The 22,585-nt window shown below is 42.8% G+C and overlaps 1 protein-coding gene across 1 annotated transcript in view; it reads left to right on the top strand.

Annotated features, from left to right (window-relative positions):
• The window catches only part of LIMCH1 (LIM and calponin homology domains 1), a 184,351-nt gene that overhangs the window by 140,029 nt on the left and 21,737 nt on the right, over positions 1-22,585 (top strand). Inside the window, exons 17-22 of the mRNA XM_064449349.1 lie at positions 2,328-2,454; positions 5,278-5,432; positions 5,629-6,031; positions 9,800-10,021; positions 19,785-19,878; positions 22,274-22,446. Of these exons, the coding sequence (XP_064305419.1) occupies positions 2,328-2,454; positions 5,278-5,432; positions 5,629-6,031; positions 9,800-10,021; positions 19,785-19,878; positions 22,274-22,446 (1,174 nt within the window). The remainder of the gene's footprint in view (positions 1-2,327; positions 2,455-5,277; positions 5,433-5,628; positions 6,032-9,799; positions 10,022-19,784; positions 19,879-22,273; positions 22,447-22,585) is intronic.

Genomic DNA, 22,585 nt, shown 5'->3' on the forward strand with positions numbered 1-22,585 from the left:
ACAGTTATGCCTCTCCATCTACTTGCATTTTGCGTGCCTGCTGGTTGAAGGAAGGAGTAGTTCTTTTCATACAGGTGCTAGTGATAGACTGGAGCCATTTGTAGTTTATATAAGAAATAGGACAAAATTATGTGGGACTCAGTGTCTTTTGGCAGAAGCTCAGAGTTTTGGCCTCTGATTCTTTTCTAAGGATGAACTCGTGAGGCAGAGAAGTCAACGTAGACCTTTCACTTGGCCTTGTCCATGTATTCATGAAAGTAGGTGGTTCTCCTTAATGGTTACTGCATGTTGGTCAGAGCAGAGCACAGTGCTTTGAGATGCGACTCCTTCAGATCGCTCTCTTGGGAAGATGTATTTGTGCAGAGTTGGCGTTTGAACCTACCTGGTTGCTTATCCATGGCAATGAAGGCCCAGCAGCAAGAGATGACAACTAGAGTAGAAGGTGCATGTGGGGTTTTAGTGTATAGTTTGATTCCTGGCCTGGGCTGAAGCCTTTTCCAGAGTACCTTTTTTATTGCATGGTTAGTAGCTGTAAAGCTTTTGGGTTTGCTGTCTCTGTGCTCCCTGAGAGACCCAAGTGAATGCAGGGAATAAATTAGCCTTTCATTAGGACATCAGGGGACCCTGGGTAGAAAGTATTTTTATTTTCCCATCCTACATGCCAGAGGGTGAGTACCTGGGCACTCTACCACCATTTACTTACCACCATTTCAGGTCTTCTGTATTCTCCTACTGTATGTGAATGAAAACTTCTCAGACATGAGGGAAGGGTACAAGGAAGGAGCTACATAACCAGTTTGACCCAGTAGGCACAACATGGCAAATACTTAACACTAGAAGTTTTTCTTACTGTGAGTTTCAAAAGCTCTTAAACCATAATAAACCCTTTAACGGTAACTTCATTGCAAGTTACGCATCTCCCAGCCTACCTCATCAGTCTGCAAAATATTACTGATATTTAAATGTTCCGTAAGAGGTGATGTACCCTTAGTTTTAAAAACAACAGAACTTGCCATGTGTTATTTAGGAGTGCTCCAATCCAATCCTGAGCAATGTAACCCTTAAACTACTCACAGAGAAACCCAGATTAGTGTACCCCTTGGAACTCTGTTTAAGGGGTGAGGCACGGTAATATGCTAACCTCACTGTTCATGCTTAAAGGCAATAGGATGTGTGTTCTTTCCTTCATTTCTGCGTAAATGCCTATTAATAGGATGGGATCTGTGCATGTTCTTTTCCATCCACTGTCCAGATATTTCACTTTTCCCTTGAGTGCGGTTCATTCCCATCTTTGCTTGTCTGAATACAAATGTTGGCTAAATATATATATATGCACAGCTTTCCGTGTCTGTTCGCTTTGATTACTGTGGACACAGTTACCTACGATTTTATCTTCATTGGGTGCTTCTGCTAGTTGGCTCATCGGCTCACCTAAAGCTACAGGTGATCATTTGAAGACTGCTGTGGAATCACTTCATGTGGAACTGCATGGCTCTTCTTTTTTTTTTTCCTTTGCTTTTGATGGTACAGCTGAGGTCATGTTTTACTAATAATAGGTAGTAGGAGGGGGAGTAGTAAGTATGTTATCTTCATGTGAAAATCTTTATATAATATGAATGGATGTATAATATCAAACCATGACCTTTTTTTCCTTTAACTCTCCAAAGGTCAGTGAACAGAAATAGAACGTGTAGAAACAAACTGTTTTGTCCTGAACGTCAGCTTTTCCTTGTTAGGTTAGCTGCATTAGTAAGTTGGTGCTGATAGCATTGAGTTTCTCCAAGGCAGGGAGGGGAGAGGGGGAAGTACCATGCTGTTTGTGCTGCATGTACTTCTCTGGGCACACTCTCTCCGGTTTTGTAGCAATAGCATTTAGCCAGCCCTGCTGTGCCCCAAATGTACTTCTCAAGCCTCTCTTGTTTTACACTGAAATGGAAACTTGTATCTGTGGTGTTAATTGGAGGGGTCCTGAAAACTCACTAGGAAACAAATAGTCGGAAATTAAAATGTTCTGACCTCTATTCTGAATAGAATGATTTTAATAAGAGCTGTTGATGGAGGTGTAACATTAGTAATGCTTCTTAGTGAGAGGCAAAGTGGCAGTTAACTAACAAAAACAAGAGAAAGTTGAGGAGTATCACGCTTGAGTTACTGTGTGGGAGCCATAGGGATGCTAACTGGTCCTTCTAGGGGACTGCTGCTTTTGGGAGCTTCGTAATGGTGCAGGTGTCTGATTCTGCTGTAGCACCCTCATGTGGCTTTAGCTCTAACAGGCTGAAGGAGTATAAGCCTCTAAATAATGCTGCACTTATTTCCCCCTTGTTTAGGAGTATGAGCATGTTTGACATGAGATGTGAAGAAGAAGCTGTGACTCAGCCTCATAGCAAAGCTCGCCATGAGAAACTGCAGAACGTACACAACCAGCTGAAGGAAGATGAGACCAGATGGCAAGATGTGAGTCTGCACCATTGTCTGCCGTGCTGGCATGGAGGCCAGCTAGCTAGGCAAAAAAGTGCAGCCTGCTAAATCTACAGTTGTTCTCGGGCACTAAAATAATCAGGGGCTTTTATCTTTTTTTTTCCCCCCAATGGATTGTAGCTAAAAGCATAGAAGTTCATCATTTGATGTAAATTACACAATACAAGGTCTTGCGGTGACTCTGCCTGTGCACCATGTACTTTGCTTTTAAAAAAAAAACGCAATTAAACTGTGATTAGGTAAAAATGGAAGCAGAACAGCTTCTAACTGCTGATTTCTCTAACTTTTATAATTGGTAAATGCCTAAAGTGACAAAATACAAGATTAAGCAGGACAGTAAATAAATAGGTTGGACTTGGCTTTAGTAAATTTGCATGGATACAGAAAATGCTAACATTTTCCATTTTGTCCAATCAAACAAATTACCCTCCAAGTTAGGTACACCCCGCTTGGCGTACAAGTCCTTTCCAAACCCTCTTTCCTCAATTTTTTTTTTAAGCTGTCCTGGCATTTGGCATTATCTTCAGCAAATTAGCAAAGACAGAAAAGCATGATTTGCAGGTAAGTTAGTATCAGGAGTTTTGGCATCAATCCTGTTCATTGCTAAAGACTGATTTTAAATGAGGAGTTTAGGGCATTTTTTTGTAATTTAAAAAAAATATATATACAAACCTGAAAACCACATCTTTTTAAGCAGCTAGTACAGTAATTTCCCATTATGAGGACAGCTATTATGAAACACCTCAGAGAGGTTTTTGGTAGAAGATTCAAGGAAAAGTCCAAATGAACAGTATATGCAACTAAGAAATAACTTTTCTTAGTAGAACAATGAAGAATTTCAGCTGAGAGGTCTGTATGTGTGGGAAGCCATAATTTCCCAGGAGAGATAAGAATGGGTCCAAAAGCATTCAAGAGGTTTGAGAACTCTTTGCTGTTGAATGGAAAATCCTCTGAGCTAAAGTGTATAAGTTTTCCAGGCCCTCAGCACCTTCTACACTGAACTAAAAGTTCTGAAGAGCCACTAAAAAAGCCATTACCGGAATGTCTTTGGCATTCGAAGGGAGACGACCACATTCATGGTCAGTTATTTTTTTATATGCCTGTGCTGTAAATTTGCCAACAATTAACAGTTTCATGGCTTTTTTTTATTAATGTTATTCTAAAGCATCAGAGCTGGAAAAGATAAACATGTCTGATTTTTAATTACAAAAAGAGGAGAAGGGCTTGTGTTATGAAATTTGCTAATGAAAAACTAATTTCCAAACAATAAGCAACAGTGGGAGTAGCTGAATAAAGAAATGCTTTGGTACTTCAGTGAGAATAATTAGTAACTGAGGAAAATGAAAGGCCTATGTTTCAAGAAAGGGATTATAGACTGATATATGTAGGTCATGTGAAGAAATACTTTAATGAGCATTCCCTTGAGTGTAACGTCAATAATTTGTGGTTTTAAGCTAAATTAAAAGTGACAGGTTTGTTCCTGGTTTTAATAAAATAAGTTATGCTTGCAGTACCTTCTGCTGTTTACCAATAAAAATGTAATTAAAATATTTGGAAAACCATGTAATTAATGAAATAGCCTTTGAACTGAGTATGTGTACAGAATCTTTGCTTTTTATTAAAACCAGAATTTGTTAGAGTGCATGAAATGTAATCTCTATACTAATCTCCTGATGTTGTAAAGTTAATGACAAATGTGCCCCTACAGTTTCCTAGGAAGTTATTTTTCTTTGCAAAGTTCTGCAGAGGTTATTTTTTACATGTAAAATTTTTCTACTTTACTAGTTGGCTGCAAAGACATTTTATAGCTTAGGAAACTTCTTTACTGTAATACTTTTACCTGAAAAAGATCTTGTCTCTCTACCCTCCACAACTTGGGATTTTATAACACAAGCAGGATGTAAGACGTAGGTGCCTGTAACAGGTATCTCCTGTGACTCTCTGGTATAGTGTCGGGTTGGTGTTGCAAGAAAGGTGAAGGACCAGCGTTAGTAGATCTTCTGGACAATTTTGGGCAAGCAGATTCCAAAAGGAGTAAGATCGCTACTTCAACAGGGACATATCTGTATAGCTGGATACAAACCATAGGCTTTTTGCTCTGTCATGTCTCACCGGTTGTGAGCCACTTAGTTCCTAACCTGTATTGCTCAGATCTGGGTCCAAAATACTGGAGGATGCCCATGAATACGAATTTAAGTTTGGATGCTGCACTGGATTTTTCTGTCAAAAAAGAAAGCATGGGTCAACCATGCTTGCATGTAGTTGGCTGATAGTCCCATACTTGCCCCATCCTATCAGGTCTCCAGGGAAAACTATCAGTGTGGCTGTAGTTCATGGTGAAACAATGTCCCTTCCTCCAGTGAGTTCCTGCCTCCCACAAATCTGATTATTAAAATTCTTCACCAAACATAATTTTCTAGTTCTTCTTCCTGGGGAATCAGGTTTTGTCCCTAATGTTGGCCCAAGTGAAAATGAGTGCCCTGACTGGTCCTTGTATGCCAAATTTCATGGTGTTATTACCTGGCATGCTTCTGGAACAATACAAAGCCAGAAAGAAAATACACCAGTAGACCTATGAAATCCTTACTGCTGTTAGGAGAAAATCAGTCAGGCAACATCTTCGTTTCATGTTATCATCTCCTTTTTTCTTTAAAATAGATATCACTGCCTGCAGGTAATGGGAGCCTGGTCCACAGCCAAGACCAACCATTGCAAAGCAGCTGACGGGGTTCATTGGTTTCTCTGGCTGGTTTTTAGCTCTTTGCAACTCTGCATTAAGGTGTCTTCCTTCTCTCACAGGATCTGGCTCGGTGGAAGAGTCGTCGAAGGAGCGCTTCACAGGATTTAATAAAAAAAGAAGCTGAGAGAAAAAAAATGGAAAGGTTATTGTCTGGAGACGGAACTAACGAGCGCAGGAAAAGCATCAAAACCTACCGAGAAATTGTGGAAGAGAAGTACGTTGTCTTACTGAAGTGCAGTGGCATGTCTGAAAATGCTGTGTGCTCCATAGGTGATAGTTAACTGTTGGCAGCCTTGCCTCCAGGCCTGGTGTAAGGAAGGGGGAAGGATGTTGATGGAGCAGAGGAAATAGGAGTGATTTCTAGCATTAATTTTAATGCAATGGTTTCTCTTGCGTTGTCTCCTTTGCAGAGAGAGAAGAGAGCGGGAGCTTCATGAGGCATACAAGAATGCAAAGTCACAGGAGGAAGCTGAGAGCATCCTCCAGCAGTACATTGAAAGATTCACTATCAGTGAAGCTGTCCTTGAGCGTTTGCAGATGCCAAAAATTCTGGAAAGAAGCCATTCAGTGGAGCCAAATTCCCCACTGAAAGACCCAAATCCTCTGAGATATTTAAGGCAACAGTCGCTTCCTGCTCCAAAATTCACTGCCACCATTGAAGCAACTATTGTTCCCACCACTGAACTAGAGCCCAGCAGTTCGACAGGCCGCACATCTCCCAGCAAAAGCATTGTCTCCAAGGCTGTGCCTATGCTGACACCCAAGCCTTACTCACAACCCAAAAATACACAGGAAGTTTTAAAGAACTTTAAGGTAGGATATGTCACACACCCTAGAGTCAATCAGGAGGCAAAGAGATCCCAAGTAAATAATCTGAACGTATAAATGTTTAATGCAAATAAGTAGAAAATGATTGCAGCATTCTGATGTTATAGAACTCAGCTTTGTGCTTTGTGCTGCCCAGTCTAGTAGTCTCTTCTTGTTTACCAACCTTCTTAGAAACTTGACCTGTTCAGACTGGAATATTTGTACTGGTGATTTTTCCTCAGGCTAAATTTGTTTGGGGAAAGACAGGGAAGGGGGGGGCCTCTAAGAAAAAAGCAAAGCGTTTTCTGAGAAAGAGGTTAGGAAAGAGTATGTTGTCGTGTTTTTTTGTTTTTAAACAAAAGGGAAGCGGCAGCGTGGAGGCCCCGACTTTTTTGTTGTTGTTGAGCAAGATCTGAACTGGCTTTTGTGTCAGGGGTCTGATTTTTGCCATACGCAAACAAGTCTGTCCCACTCAGCCAAGTCACAAGCCTTTGAAACACTGCAGTGTGCATGTATTCAGCATGGAGAGTCCCTACTTCTTCAGAGTCAAAAGCCAGCTTGCCCAGAGATACTCTCTGTCCTAAACATGCTTCTTACCAGGGATGAATGGGGAAAGCTGCTTCACAGGCATAAAGAGGGGGTATAGGCTGTCCATGCAGGTTTAGGGGAACAGATTGGTACTGGGGCAGTGGTTTAACTGGGGATTGCTGGTGAGAGAGGGGGAGTGACTGCATTGGGTTGCAAGAACTGTGCAAGGATTGTGGGGATAAAAGAAGTAAGAGAGCTTGGATGAAAGTAGGGGTGCCTGGAACTAGGAGCTAGCTATAAGATTTGTGGGGAAGGGGATAGGAGAAGAGACTAAAACTGGGATATGAAACCTGAGGTGTGTATCATTGGACTGGGTGGGTGTGGAGGATGGGAGTAAGATACCGAACCAGTGATGGAGAAAGCAAAGGACCGGGATGTGTTAGAGACAGAATAAGCCAAGTTTGAAGAAATCTGCTTCTCACAGTGCCTGTACCAAAGCTGGAGCTTCCCCGAGTCATATTGTAGCCTTGTTGTAAGCACCATGAAGCCTACTGGCAGGGGCACCCCCAGCCTCTAGAGTCTGGGTCCCCTTGTGTCTGCCATTGCTATCCAATACTTTGCTAGTGGTGTGCAGAGGTCCCTGCAGCACTGCTGATGTCCCAGCAGCATTGCTACCATGTATAGTCAGGTTGTTTACTTCTTTTAAAAATAAGTCAGCTTTGTATAGATAGTGAAATGCATGTTGTGATGCCTGTAATTTCTTGAAGTCTGTCCCAGCTCTTGTGGAAACCCCCATGTTTCCTAGTTGAAACGTGAAACTGGTAATTCCCATTTCTCCTATACCTCAGTTGGTCTTCCCCTAGAGTTTACATTTTAGACATCAGTGAATTGTGGATCTTTGTTTTTTTCTGATCCATGCCACTTTTTTCCTCAGAGGACCAAGATTTATGTGTGTATTGCCGTCACATTAAGTTCACGTATCTGGGGAGAAACTAACTCAAAGATGCTTCTACCCCTCACCAGCCACCACTACCACCACTAAACGTCTTGTCTAGATCTTGTTCACTTGATGTGGAAGGATGTGATTTTCCTCAGTAGGAATCATTCCCTAGCATATGCAGCTGTAGAATTATTTTCCCCTGAAACACCAGTCTGTCAATGATTCTCAGCTCTGGTGACAATGTGTTGACTTGCTCCAGACCAGAAGGAAAGGAGTGTGTTTGTTTAACTCTGCAGCCAGGGCATCTGTCCTGATCATTCAAACATTTGGTTTTCCTCCCTAACATAAATAGAGAAATATCTTAGTCTAAACAGAGACACTGAAATGGATGATGCGGCCTGCCGGTGTTTTCCTGGGTTTTTCGTTTCTGAGATCTTTCATGACCTGCCTCTCTAGTAGATAATCCAGCACACAGTCCCAGAAGACCTGGGGCTCAGTGTCTGCTCACACTTGCATTTGGAAATAAACCCTAAGAGAGGTACTGTGTTGAGTGGGTGATGGCAGTGAGGAAAGGGAGGGAATCTTTTAATCTGAAAAGCAGTTAGAAGGGGTGAAACCACTTGTGGAGCTGGGCTGTTTCTCCTCTGCCTGGGAGCCGATTGCACGAGGCGCTAACTGCCTTCACCTCCCCGCATGTCTGTCAGAGCTGAGGATGCCCAGCACCTCAGAGATGGCCCCTTAATCACCCTCAGATAGAGAACAGACCTCTGGATACATGTATACAAGAAGTCAGTGGGAGGAGTTTGCCCTCAGTTTAGGACTGATGGCATATACTAAGTTGGAGTGCCACTTCTTGAGGTGTCCAAGCTGTTTACTCAAGATGTAGAGTACTGAAAATAAGTAAATGGTGAAATAAGGACTGAAGCAGGGAGGATGAGATGGGAAGAACTTTGTTTTCTTAAACTGTGTTTCAGTTTGATAAATCATTTTTGGCACTTGCTGGTTCAGTTTTCAATAACAGTGAAATAAGTGAAAAGCTCCCATGGAATGGCTTACCTCTGAGCTTATTTTTACATATGTTTTTGTTTATGCAGTACCTGTGGAGAAACCTGAAATGACTAATCACCATCTATATCCCAGATAGCTTCTCAAAGAAATCACTGATCTATGCCATTATTCCCCCAAAGTCCAACAGTTAGCAGAGAAGAGTCTGTCCATATTTACTCCCTCACCTTTCCATTGTCTCCTGTGATGACCATTTTGCAAGGAAGGATCTCTGTGCACAGAGCAGCAAAGCCCTCCTTCATGTCTATTTAAAACTTACCCTGTTGACAAGCCTATAAACATCTGTGCTGTAGCTAGGCAGGAGCAATGGGGTGTTAACTGATAGCTGGTCCTTACTGGTCTCTCTCCAGCTGGGCCCTCTTATGGTGAATGGCTTCTAAGTTCTCCGTAGCAAGACTTTTTTCATGTATACTGTGGCTTCTACAAATGGCCCTCCAAACTGAAGGAAGTCTTTACATGCCAGCTTCATTTCAGAACATAAGAACAAAGTATTAAAGTCCAAAGAGCAAGCTCTACCAGAGCAGAGGAAGAAACTAGAGCTTATTTTGTATTTTCTTCCTTGCTTAAGGGTTCCTTAGCAGGAATATATGCCCACCAAAGAGCTAGCTTGACCGTGAGAGCAAAGCAGTTAAACTGTTTCTGTGCTCTCCTTTTCACGGAGACTGCATAAAATCATTTTCTGTGAAAGCAGCTACTTATTTTATCGCCTCATGAAGAAGGTGGAATGGGGAAACAAGTGGATAAACTCTGCTGCTCCTGCCCCTTCAAAGTTCACATGGCAGCGCTTCAGAAAGCACAGTTTTCTAATACTATGGTGAGGTTGTCAAGGTATATAGCAGTTCATCAGCATAATTAGTCCTGGAGAACCTGCTTGCCTCTTGCATGAGGCAATGCAAAACCCAGCAGTTTTGGTCTAAATTTAACATAAATCTTTGTTGTTCTTTGAAAATCCATTGATCTGTGATGCATATAAAGAGTGTCTGTATGTTAGTGGGAGAATGAAATGTGGGAAACCAGGGAATCCAGAAAAATTATTACCTTCTGTCTGTATCTTGTTTATGACCCCCCTGGAACAGAGTTTTCTTCTGTCTTGGACTGTTGAATGAAATGTGTGCTTGGCTCTGTCCTACACTGATTGCACAGACTGTGTTAACAATTGTAATACCATGCTGAAGTCCTAATTTCATAAATTCCTTTGAAAGCTACTTGCCTCAGCATATTTATTTAACTGTATTCTACAGGTAGATGGAAAAGTCAGCATGAATGGAGAAAATTTCAATGGCATGGAAGAGAAGGATAAAGAGTGTACAACAGTAATATTTACTCCTTCGCCAAGCAGATCTCTGAAATTTGATGGAGTAGCCAGAGGGGACAGGCCCCCAGTAGAATTGAAGAAGGACCCCACAAGTGTTGAGCTCAGTTTACAGAGGCCTGCCACTCAGAATGTGCACAAAGAGCCAACAGTAAGACCAACACGAACAAACCAGCCTTAATTTCTCTGCCAATTTTCTGTCTCATAATGTATTTAATCACTAACTAATGAAACTCGAGTGCTTATGTTTGCTTTATTTCAAGAGGGTGTGCCCAGGCCAGGGAAAAAAAAGCCCAAAATCCTTTGTAAATTAAAGGCTTCTTCCTTTGGGATGTGGGTAGAGAACTGGGAGGGGATGATGCAAAAAACTTTTTGCAGCCAGCGTCTCTCTTTTTTTGGATGTCATGCAGCTGATAAGCATGCTTTAAATGTGCTGGGCCAGGGAGAAATTGACTCTCTGTCCCATCTATTGTGCAGATTCATTCAGTGCTTCTCCTGATGTTGGCTGATTAGATCAGCATCATAATTAGACTGTGCGAGCCATTATAATTAGTCTCAGTTTTCAATTTTCAAAGAAGAGGATGGGGATGTGCTGGCAGTTTTGAGCATTGAGCTTTCATTCCCCTCTCAGAAATATTAAAAAAGGGGATAAGCTTCTGAAATGCTCAGAGGGGCCAACGTGCTTCTTAACTGCCTTATCAAACAAATTAATTTTACTTTTTCATCTTTCTCTTCTCCTCTTCCCCAGAGGAAAAGGCAGGAATAAAACTAGAGCATATTGCAGCAGGATTCTAGGTGCTACAATAACAAACTGTAATAAAAGTAGGTAGTAAAAACAAAACAAAGGATAAGGACCAGACTTCAAATAAAGCATGTGAAAGGGTTGCAAACAAGTGGCAGGAGAGGGAATTCTTGACATTCTTTTCTGTGTAACAACAAAGAGAATTGGAGATACGGTGCGAGTTGGAGTATGACAGTTTTCTGCTTTCATCTCAGATTTCATCCAAGCGTTGGCCAGATGGATAACAGGGAGCGGGCAGGGATCTATCCGGGGGAGTGATGGTTCGTTCTTGCCAAAGGGCTTGTGTCTTGTCTTACTCCCCTGATTCATGCCAGTCTCTGGCCATGGACAACCAAGCCGTGGAGCCTGCAGCAAGCATGGGAGCAGGGATGTGCTGTGAGCACAGACTTGAACCTGTCAGAGGGAACTGGTATAGAGTCAAAAGTGAACAATACCCAGGAAAGCAGGCAGGGATGACAGAGCAGACGCTCCTCCTGTCAGAATGCATTGGCTGTAAGGGTGAAGCCAGGTAAGCATTGTGTCTGATATGGGAGAGCTGGCGATGGGAATGTTTGGAGGATAAAGAAGAGCCTCAGCTTGCTGTAGATCAGAAGCACAATGGCAATCATAAAAGTAGCCGAATGAAACTGTTACTGTCTCCTTTTTTAGAATTTCCAGACCAGTAGAGCTGTGGAAGAGTTGAGAGGAAATTCAGCAACAGAAGCCACCATTAGGGCTTGGGTGTGTTTGTATGTTTGATGACCTCTCATCCTTCCTTTTCCACAGCTTTGAGGATGATGGGGCCAGCTGAATGCAGATTTTCCTGTGTCTGGTTTTACCTTTTGGTGATATTGGCAAAGGAGGCAGAAGAGTTTGAATTCTCAGATTCCTTGTGACTGACATTTGCAGAATACCTCTTGGACTGTAAGCTTGAGTGCACTTAATGATAAAGCCTTCTAGAGAGAACAAGCTTGCACCCTAATGGTGCTATTGACAGTTTCACTGCTCTGACTAAGGGTTTTATATTGTTAGCTTCACGATTTCATCGATAATGTGACTGGGTAGTGCAGACCATTATCATTACTCCTGTCACTTCAGCTTCAAGCAAAGGTATGTGTGTCAAGCATGTCAAGGGCAGAGTAAGGAGAGGAGACTGCTTTGAGGGGGATCTTAAATGGGGAAACAAGTGGAAAGCACTGACCATGATGTGGGGAAAGGAGGAGACCTGCCTATGGCTGGAAGGGAATTTGCCAGCCTAAGATAGGATTGCAGGTTCTGTTCCTTCTAGATGTTTGCTTCTCTTTACCCAGCTGCTTCATTTTAATTTTTGAGGTCCCCATGCCTTAGACTAAGGCATGGGCAGTAATTTAACTATTGAGCATACAGGAGTGCCTGTGTTCATGGAGAGGAAGGGCTTAGGTGCCAGGTTACAGAGATGGGGCATTGTACTGATGCTTGGCTTCTTCACTCTGTGTTGGGGCACAGATCAGAACGGCTACAGGCAGCTCGATATGGATGTGATCATCTGGGGCCTTATTTGCAAGAATTGAGCAGCTACACTGGGCTCACTTCCCTTAGCCTTCTCTCTGTACCTATTTTACTTTGGTTTCTGGACAACTAAAACAACAACATCAGCCTGCATCTGCAGGGTCTGAAATGTTAAACTTCTCTCTGAAGGTATAACCCCACCTAGAAAGGTTGGGAATCCAAATTAGAGAAGAAAAGAGCCTCCTGGGCTTGTCCCACTCCTCATAAAACATAGCCTCTTGCTGAGTAGGATGCTGAATAACTACCTGTCACTGTGAGCCCTCTAGACGGGAAGAAGTGGTTTGCTTTTTGCCCCAGCAGGATGGGGCTTCCAAGCTACACATTCTTGGAAGTGAAAAAGCCTTCTGAAGCTGCTCCTGTATCACCTCCTACAAGGAGAAACCAGGGCTATAGTTTTTGTCTGATGTTTAACCCTACTGAATTTTAGGAGGGGAGGAGAAGACAACAAACAGGGATAGAAAAGAAGCTGAGATGAAGAAACAGAGCTGTCTGGAGCGGTAGAAACGATTATGTTCCTTTTGCCTTGAAAAAATTTTTACAAATTAGGCATGTTTTCAAAGCCTTTTCTAAATTTGCTTTTACTGCCTTTACTTGTATACTTTCCTCTATTTATATAGCTCTTGTTAGCTATGTCCTTCCCAGGCTTTGAGTAAGATTCACAGGCACTAGCTCCTCTGCCTGTTATGAGATGCTGTTCTCTAGGGGTTTTTTTTTCCCTCTAGGTGCTCTGAGATTTGTGTTGGGTTTGTATTTTATTCATTCATTTTCTGCCCTGAGTCTCTTTTGTGAAGTATATATTCCTTTTCATATATAAGTTACCTTTGGCCCTGCTGTTCCTCCTCTTCTGATTCTCTTCCTGTACTTTGGGTGCCCCTTCCTCCTCCTGCATCCCTCTTACAGCTGCTCCCCTGCTGTTTCAGTTCAGTTGTCAATGGACTAGTCCTGTCTTCTCTCCGCCTGGCAGGCTTCCCTTTGAAGCTCTGTAGCCCTGCTCTAAATCTGTCCGGCTGGCCTCGGGCGTTGTCTGCAATACAGGAAGATGCTGTGCAGCTGTACTTCAGCAGCTCTTCTGGCCTCAAGTTTGGAAAATGGTTTAGTCAAGTTGTACCACCTAAAACACTAATGCGATTGAGGGTTTTGGGGAGCTAGAGAAGTGCAGGGATCGTTTCATATGGGTGAGACCTTGGTGTTGGTTGTCTTTATGACAGAGGACCCCATCTATATGTCAGTCAAACAATGACTGGCAATCAGAGACTGACTGGGAAACATATGTAACTCATGCCTAAATCTACTCTGAAATGAGATGCAAAAAGCTGCCGCAGGTGGGAAGGGTGGTAAAAAACCCACTATTATCAAGAAACTATATTTGTGTCTGTAGTGTATAGGTAGAGTACTTAAATTGGGGGGGGATTTTACAAAAGACTTATCTTTACTCAAAGTAGCTTACAAAATTTTGCCTATGATTTAAGGCTAGAAAGGATAAATTTGGCCTATAAGCAGAATGAAAATATCCTGCTGGTGTTTGTGGAGTGATGTGCTGCTGAGAGAGGCAGTAGGAAAAGCACACCTCTCTTACTGAAGCTGGAAAACCTGGGGGAGAGGCCCAAAGACTGACTTGATCGGTTCCATTATATGGAACAGTTAGGCACATTATAAATGCTGAGAAGTTGTATCCTCTAGCTTTTTGAATCAGGAGTTGGCAAAGTAAATGTTTTGGTTTAAAAACAATATTTGTGCAGATTTTAGTGTAGGGGGATTAATTTGTCAGTGAGTAACATCACTTTATTTTAACCGATCTTTGTATGAGCATTTAGAAATTATTGGCTTGTTATGGCTTTAATTATAGCTTTGCTCTGATCAACAAAAAAAAAATGGAGACAGCAACTTTAAAAAGATGAGGGTGAGGTGGTTGATGGTGGGGAGAGATTTTGCCTTTCTTTTAATTTTTCACTAGCTAGCTTAAACTTGTCCATTTCTACTGACTGCACGCTTGGCACAAAATAAACTTCTTTCTATATCCAAGTAACACTCCTTCATCTTCAAAAATCCACTGATTGAAGTGAGATTAAAGTATAAGCTTTCTTGTGGTTGAGGATTGTTGGCCAAGGTACAGGAGAGCAGGGTTGAAATCCTGATCTGTACATATCTGGTAGGACAAGTCTTTGTTCTTTGATATATTACAAGAAACACTTGTAGAGTAAGTATGTCTGTTCCAGATTGACAGCTTTGCCTTGAACCACACATGGGAAGATGGGTAGAGGGCTGGACTACCTGAAGGGAAAATGGTTTAGGGTGAGAAGTGAGAGCAGCAAAGCTTCAAAGCAGCTAGATGGGAACTCTGCTTGGGATGTGCTTACAAATCTAGCATCTGTGTCTCCTGTCCTCCAGACACCAATGCACTTTTCAATGTCTATCAGTGACAGAATCTTATTTTACATCCCAATTGAGCAGTAATAACTCTAGAGAAATGACTAGCAGGAATACTTAACACTATTTCTTGCAACACTTTCAAGGCTTCTCTATCAATTACTGATCCACCCTGATCTTTGGTTGTAATAGCTGTTCTTAGTATAGTATTATATAGCTGCCAGATGAGGGAGATGACTTAATGTGTCAGAGCAGTGTTCTGACTGTAGTACTGTACTGGCATAGCATACAAGGCACTCAGCTGTGGCAGCCCAAGGTCGTGCCACCATTACCACTCACAACAACACAAAATGCTAGCTTTGATGAAGAAATCATTGTATGAAAATTTTAAAGTCAGTGATACATGTGCAATATCAGTCACAGAAGTTTGAAAGGTGTGTCAGGCAACTCCTATATGTGTCTATTGATACTGCAACCAGTTTCATTCCTGAGTGATTTTACAGAATTTAAACTGTAGTTCTAACCTGGTTCTCCCTGATACCTCTGTATTCTTGCCGGTTTCAGACAGCTTGTTTTGTCGTGTTTTCACAGAAAATATAGTAACAGTATTTCACGTGATTTTGTGTACAAGTAGTGTTAACTGATCTAATTTACAATAAGGGTTAGTAAAGTTCTTGTGTAGTTTCCTTTGGAGTTTGGATTTTTGTAGTAGTTGTGATGTTCTGTGTTTTAGGAGATCCTAGTTACTGTATTTTTAGGGTTTTGTAAGGATGTACGGTTCTGCCACAGCAATAGGCAATGTGGCTATTTCTGGCTTATATGGTCTGTAATTTAAAGAAGTACCTGGACTGATATCCTAGTTTATGGGATAAAAATCCTGTCTGCCACAAACTGAACTCATTTATTTTCATGCTTAATAGGTGTTTGATAACACTGTATAGCCAGCTATGCTTGTGTCTTTGTTAAATGGATACCTTGGTTAGCCGAACTCAAGTGTTGCTTTGCCCACTGTTACTGAAGTGCTCATAACTGCAACTGCAATCACAATATTTAACTTTTCATCATGGACTAAAGCTTCTAAATCCTAAATGGGGAAGTTCACTTTAACTCCTGGGTAGCTAGGTGCATGGGGTAATAAGAACACCAATCCAAGTAGACAGCATTCTTCAGTTTCAGGAGTTAACAAGACAGTGTTGTCATACCAGCCTGGACCTGAGGGCAGAGATAACCACAGCCCCTATGCAGCAAGGTTTTTCCTACTTCCCTTGAAGACTTCGTTGCCTGTAGCAGTGGACCAGCAGGTGTTGTGTGACTTCCCCTTGTAGGCGCCTGCAGCAGAGCCAGCATATGGAGTGGCTCTGTGGTCCTGCAGAACAACGCCTCTGCCCACATGATCACGTGTGGCTGCACCGGGATGGTGCCGAGAGGCTGAGTGGGTCCTTCATCCCACAGCGTGAGAGGTCCTCTGAAACACCTCAGAAACATCACTTACCAGGTTGATCAGTTTTTCAGTGTCTGTCTCAAAATATGATCCTCCTGGGTACAATGAAATGCTTGTATGCCTTTTTCATGTTCAGTGGTAACATCATCACTTGAGTACAAAATATTTACGAAATGTGAAGGGTGATAATCTGTGGTAGGAAAGACATTTTATCAGTTCTACCAGTACAAGAATTTTCTTAGATGTATCATATACCTGTGGATATTGGTTTTATAAATATAATTAGATATACTGGGAATGAGACAGTTCCCTAGTGAAGTTGACTTAATTTTTTAATAAATTACTTACTAATCAGTTTTATATTTTTAGATGTATGTTGCTAGCTTTTAATTGCTCAGCAGAGGGAGGAGGAACAGTCAAGTCTCATGAGCAGGAACAGAACTTCTGCAGCATGCTGTTGCAAAATTCAGTTTTCCTGCAGCAGCTGGTTGCACTTTTGTTTTTTTACTCCTCTTTGAAAGAATTTCTGTAAATAACATCTATGTCTATACTTGGTTCAACCTCCTGGATATAGGTTATGGGTAGATTTAGTTATTCACTTACACAGGATAGCTACATGACGCAGCACCCTGTTTAGGTTCCTCAGGTAACTCTAGACCCAGAGGTGACAGAAGTGCATCATGTCTGTGCATTCACTGAGCTTCTTAAACCCTTTGAGAGGCCAGTGTGGCTGTGCTCTTTCTCCAGCTCCAGCGGCCATTGGCAGTTGACTTCCCTGGGTGTATTTAACACTGTTTGACACTTTTTATATTGGCCCTAGTATGTCATTGTTTATAGCTTTAAAGCTTCTGAGGTTGAAATTAAAGCTGAATTTATTTTCTTTTTTTGGAAATTTTTCAGTTTGGACAGTTGTTTTTTGAGAGTGGAGGGTGAGTTTCATTGCTTTACCGATAATATTAATAATACAAACATTAATAAATCAAATTTGCAACAATTTCTTTGGAAGGATTTATGCTTTGGAGCAGTGGGTAGGGTTGTCAGGTAGATGCCTCTTGCTTTTCTGGTTAAAATCCACCTCATTTAGGGTAAACCTTGAGTTCTTGATAATAGCCATTTGTTTAGGTTTAGCAGACATTTGTAGGTTGTAGAATGACTGAATAATTCAGGTTGCGGGTCTCTAGCTGCGTCTCCTGCGCAAAGCAGGATGAGGCATGAGATAAGACTGGGTTGCTAAGGGCTTGATCATTTGAGTCTTGAAAACCTCCAAGGACGGAGATGGCACAACCTGGCTGGGCAGCCTGTTAACAATGCCTGGCTGTCCTCATGGAGAAAAATACTTTTTTCTGCATTGAGCAAGGTTGGGAAGCATTTCTAATAGCTGCATGCCAGGAGCCAGAACTGAAGCTGAAGGAGATATTTTCTTTAGCTGCAGTGTTCTTCTCCTGGGGCTTTCAGTGAGAGCTTTCTCACTGAAACACAGGCTGGCATCAATATGGCCTGGTGAAGGGAACGGTGGGTTATACAGAAGGAAACAGCAACAGAATGGCAAGGGGCAAATCTTGGTGGCACAGGACTTGCAGTCTTTGGAGCATTTCTCTGGGACCTGTTTTTTAGCCTGTGCTTTAAGTCCAGTGACCGTCCCTCCTTAGAGCATGTAGCACATGGAGGGGGAGCTCTGTGCATTGTTTGCTCTTGGTATAGGCATGTTCACAGGTGGACGTGGTGGAGAGGAGGTCCTCAAACTTTCTGTGCTGCCTTTTTGGAGAGTGTGTTTTACCCTCTGCCTCATCCAGTTTGAGAACCACTTTTAGTCAGTTGGGAGATGTGTCCAAAGAAGAGCAACAAAGCTGTTGAAGGGTCTAGAGAATAAGCCCTCTGAAGAGCAGCTGAGAGAAGTGGGGTTGTTTAGCTTGGAGAAAGGGAAGCTCGGGGGAGACCATGTCACCCTCTACAACTACCTGAAAAGAGGTTGTACCAAGGTGGGTGTTGGTCTCTTCTCCCAAGTAACAAGTTATAGGACAAGAGGAGATGGCCTCAAGTTGCACAGGGGAGGTTTAGATTGGATATAGGAAAAATTTCTTCACTGAAAGGGTTATCAAGCACTGGAACAGGCTGCCCAGGGAAGTGGTTGAGTCACCATCCCTGGAGGTATTTAAGAGACATGTAGACATGGCACTTAGGGACATGGTTTAGTGGTGGACATGGCTATGTTAGGTTTACATTTGGACTCTGATCTTAAGGGTCTTTTCTAACCTAAAGGATTCTATGGTTCTGTGATTCTGTGCATCCCCATGCCTTGCCTGGGGCAGAGGATTCAGGTGGGTGGAAGTGACGGTGCAGTGAAAAGCGCCAGGCGGTGAGGAGGACGATGGGCAGCCAGCCCCAGCTGGCACTGGAGGAGATGCACTGCCACTTCTAGAGGCTCATGGCTGTGGCCTGGCGCCTGTCCTGCTGTGAGGTGGCGGCACAGCCCTTGGCAGCCAGGGCTCCTTCTGTTGTTCCCAGCATTGCTCGCTGCCCGCTGGGCTTGCCAGGGTCACTGCCCCTGGCCATGGCCCTACACCAATCCCCACCATTTCCTCGCAGGGCATCTTCCCAGACACATACCCTGCCTCTCTCTGGAGCAGGGAGAAGAGAGGCAGGGATTCCCAAGCACTGCTGACAGCAAAGCTCTCTGGAGTCAGTGTGTCCACAGGTGCTGGCGTCCTGTTGGCACTGCCAGCGGATGTCCCCACTGACTGAGCTGTGAGAGCCCAGGTCTGCTTTTTATGGGGCATGGACAGATGAGGGGATGGAGGCTCATGTGGGTCTGTGAGCATGGGAAACAAGATCCATGCAGAAGGTGGCAGTCTGAATCCTCCCCCAGAATAGAGGAAATTTCATGAGATTTCCTCCCTTGTAACTGTTAATAAGATGGAGGGGTGGGAGGAGGAAAGGAAAGCGAGTCTACAATGGGCTACTTCTGAAATATGTTACTTTTTATCTCTAAAAGTGGTCTTTTTTTATTTTCCTCTGTTGAATGTGCCATTTTCTAGATCTTTCATGGATTAGAAGCACTGTGCAGTGGCTGATTGGTTTGCTGCAGATTTTGCTTGATTTGCTTACTGGGAAAGCAGATGTATGGTGGAAGCTGCTGAATAGATCAGCTGAAGTGCTATTCTTGTTTTGACAGTGTGGTTTTTGCTCTGCGACAGCCTTGTCCTGGGTCAGGAAGCTGGCTTTTCAAAGGCATTTGGATTACTAGCTTGATATGCTCTCACCATATTTTTTCAGTCCTCTCTTAATAGCGTTTCAAGTATTTCATTACCTTTAATACTGACTCTGGCTTTTCCCTTCAGATAACATATTGTTTAGACTACCATGAAAGAAAGGAAGTATTTAATTACTTTGCCACTTTTCAAACCCTAGTATGTGCTATGTATTCACTAATGCATACGTTTCTGTGTTATTCTGGAAGAGGCAACTACGGGTGAAATGTATGCTTATCTCCAGCTAACACAATCCAAGATATCCTACAATTTAAAAGCTTGTAGGAGCTATTCCAAATGAACTGCATGATGGTTGCTGATGAACGGTTTGAAAAGGAGATTAAAGCCCAGTGATTCAACACCTGAGTGGCACGTACTGCTCCGAAACACACTCCCCAGTTCCCTGCTGAGCTCTGAACCAGCCTGGTTCAAACATGTTACAAAGAAGCAGCAAGTACTGCCTTGAGGAATTAACACATACTTTCATTTCCACTATACTCACTATGTTTCTACTTATTATTCTCTGCAGGCCTCCCCAGTGGAAGCAGATAGAGCCGCCAGCAAGCAGGCTGAGGCTAGCCCTGGAAGTGTGGGACCTGTGAGCCCAGCGTGCCTGTCCCCAGGTGGGTTGCTGCTGCTGCCCTTGCCCATGCCCTTGCCCACCCCAGGCTGGGGTTTAGGCCCAGCCTGCAGCACGAGTCCCATAAGTGCATCTGCAGCGGCACCAAGAGGGTTTATTGGAAAATGCAGATGATTTCAGAAATCTCCACATAAGAAAGACATTTTTTTACAGTAAGAAAGATCATTCAGTGCAACAACCTCCCCTGGGACGTGGTAGAGTCCCCGTGGCTGGAGGTTTTCAAGGTGTGACTGAACAGAGTGCTAGGTAATCTCAGCCAGGCTCCCTTTCCCACGAAAGGTGGGACCAGATGATCTTCTGAGGTCCCTTCCAACCTGGGCTGTTCTGTCATTCTGTGGTTGAAATGACACTCTTGACCACACATTGCTCAGGATGCAAGTTGTCTGCTTTGGCATTTGTGTGTGTGAAAAGCTGGTGCCACAGCATGCTGTAACCAGAAAGTAATCAGGGCAGAAACTATCAGTCAGTAACAGCTTCTGTTTAACACTTTTTCCCACCCTAGACATTAAGGAATGCAGAAGGAGAATAAGAAGGGTCCTAATAGGGGCTTTAAATGGACAGTATTGTGCACACTCCTGATTTTCTGCTTTAAAGCCGTTATGCATGATTCTTAATCTGGGGAAATGAATTTGCTCGTAAAATTTGAAGTGCTTTTCCCCAAAAGGGTTTTTCTGAAACATTACCTTTGAGTAGGCGTTTTATGTACTGCCTGCTATCATACTAAGTTCATAATCTTCTTTTTGTTGTTCATTTTTAAAAATGGGTCTATCAAAGTTCAGCTTGGTATGGGTAAGTAAAGAGTGCTATTTGATGTAGGTATTTAAATGACACCTCTGGCTGTAATTGGTTTATAAGCATAATGCTCCTGTTTGATGAGGATAAATGTGACTGAAACAACAGAGCTTTGCCCTCAAACTTCAATGGGGTACAATTCCCCCAAGATGAGAAGCATATCCAGCCTTTTCTTGGTGTGCTACAAGACTCTGAAGCACATGAGCTGTTAGCAAGGGCTCATCAGCTGACTTAATTACTTTGGCTCATAGATGCCAAAGCACAGAGGTTAACAATCTTGAATTGCATCTGGCAGGTAATGTAGAAGCTGCAGTCTTGTGGTGTATTAAGCAAATTCTCAAGAGTCAACAGTGATGAGCTGGTGATACTTATCTACAAATCACAAAGCCACCTTGTGTCAGGCTCCACACCTATGAGAAATGCTAAACATTAAGTATTGGTAGCAAAGTTTAATACTGGCTGGCAAGGAAAACTGAGAGAGCATTGCTAAAATTGAAATGGTAAAGGAACATGGATTTTCATTATGTCTGCTCTGGAGGGATAGATGTGGTCCAAACTGTGTGACCTTGTTGTAGAATAAGCAGCCTCCTCTGCTGTTCAGTACAAGCCTCATACTTCCATGCTGTGACCCCTATGCCACTAATGGTGTGGGAGCTGCTCCAAAGTGGTGTGCATCTGTCTGGCAGCAGGAGCAGCTCTGGTCTCTGTTCATGTACAGTTTCTTCGTGGAACCTTGGGATGCATCTCTTTCTTAGCTCACTTTCCTAGCCTGTCAATGAGGTATACTTGGAAGCTGCTGCTGCTGCTGTAGTTGGAGAGGGAATAGGATCTGAAACTGAGATTCTGCTTTAGGAGGTTAGAGAGATGTCTGGGTGCTTGTGCACTGCCTGGGATGCTGGAAACTGCTCTGCTTCCAATGGTGGTACCATCTGACGGTAGTTTAGCTGTCACGGTCAGCAGCTGTTGGCCCGTGCGCTCCTGGTTCCTTCTCCTGTAAAACAGCATCAGCTTGTTGGGTTTCGTTAAGAACTGAATGGCAATTAGGTTATTCCAGTCCAAGGCTTCCTGTTAGTACAATTTGTTTGCTGTCTGATGCTTGACTGCCATGGCTTAGTGGAAGCAAGCTGGAATACCCTCCAGTGCTGACAGCGAGACCATGTTAATTGTAGCATATTACTTGTCTGGGTAGCATTTTAGGATAGGATTCATCACACAACTTCAGTAAAGAGATCTATACCTCAGTAGGCACATTGTAGGTTACAGCTCATCTCAGCCGAAGAGGAGTCTGAAATAGTTTTGAGTGACTTCCTCGAGAACTGCCTCTCTGTTGACCATGAAGGGTGTCCCATGATGCCCAAGTCAAGTGTAAGCACCTGCATTTTGTCAGGTGAATTTCACCCTTAAAGCCTTGTCTTCTCGGAGAGATTAATTTTGCCTGTGTTGAAGAAAGATTATTTTTCCAAAACATCCATTTTTATGGGCTCACAGTATATCCAGTAAGAAATCAGATTGTAAGAAATAGGTCTACATTTTATTTGAAAAAATATCTTAATCTTGCAACATCATTTTTTGTATGTATGGATTAGGTTCAGATCAAAAGCAATTCAAGTCAACTGCAGCTTGTGCCAGCCCTGTTGTGAAGAGATTAGAATTTCTTCCCAGTCCTGTCCCTTCAGAGGAAGCTGCTTCAAGTGAGAAAGATGTGAAGAAACCTGAAACAGAGCAGCAGAAGGAAGCAGAGCTCCCTGCTACACCAGAGGTACATATGGGCAAGAAAGAGAGGGAGTGGAAAACAAAACAAAAAAAGAAGAAAGATCTCACATAGAAATGTTTATTGTGCAAATTGATATTTTTCTCTGTATAATGTTACTTCAGGAGTTTATTCAAAACAATCTGCC

Source organism: Phalacrocorax carbo, chromosome 4 (genome assembly GCF_963921805.1).
Source record: "Phalacrocorax carbo chromosome 4, bPhaCar2.1, whole genome shotgun sequence".
Taxonomy (NCBI): Eukaryota; Metazoa; Chordata; class Aves; order Suliformes; family Phalacrocoracidae; genus Phalacrocorax; species Phalacrocorax carbo.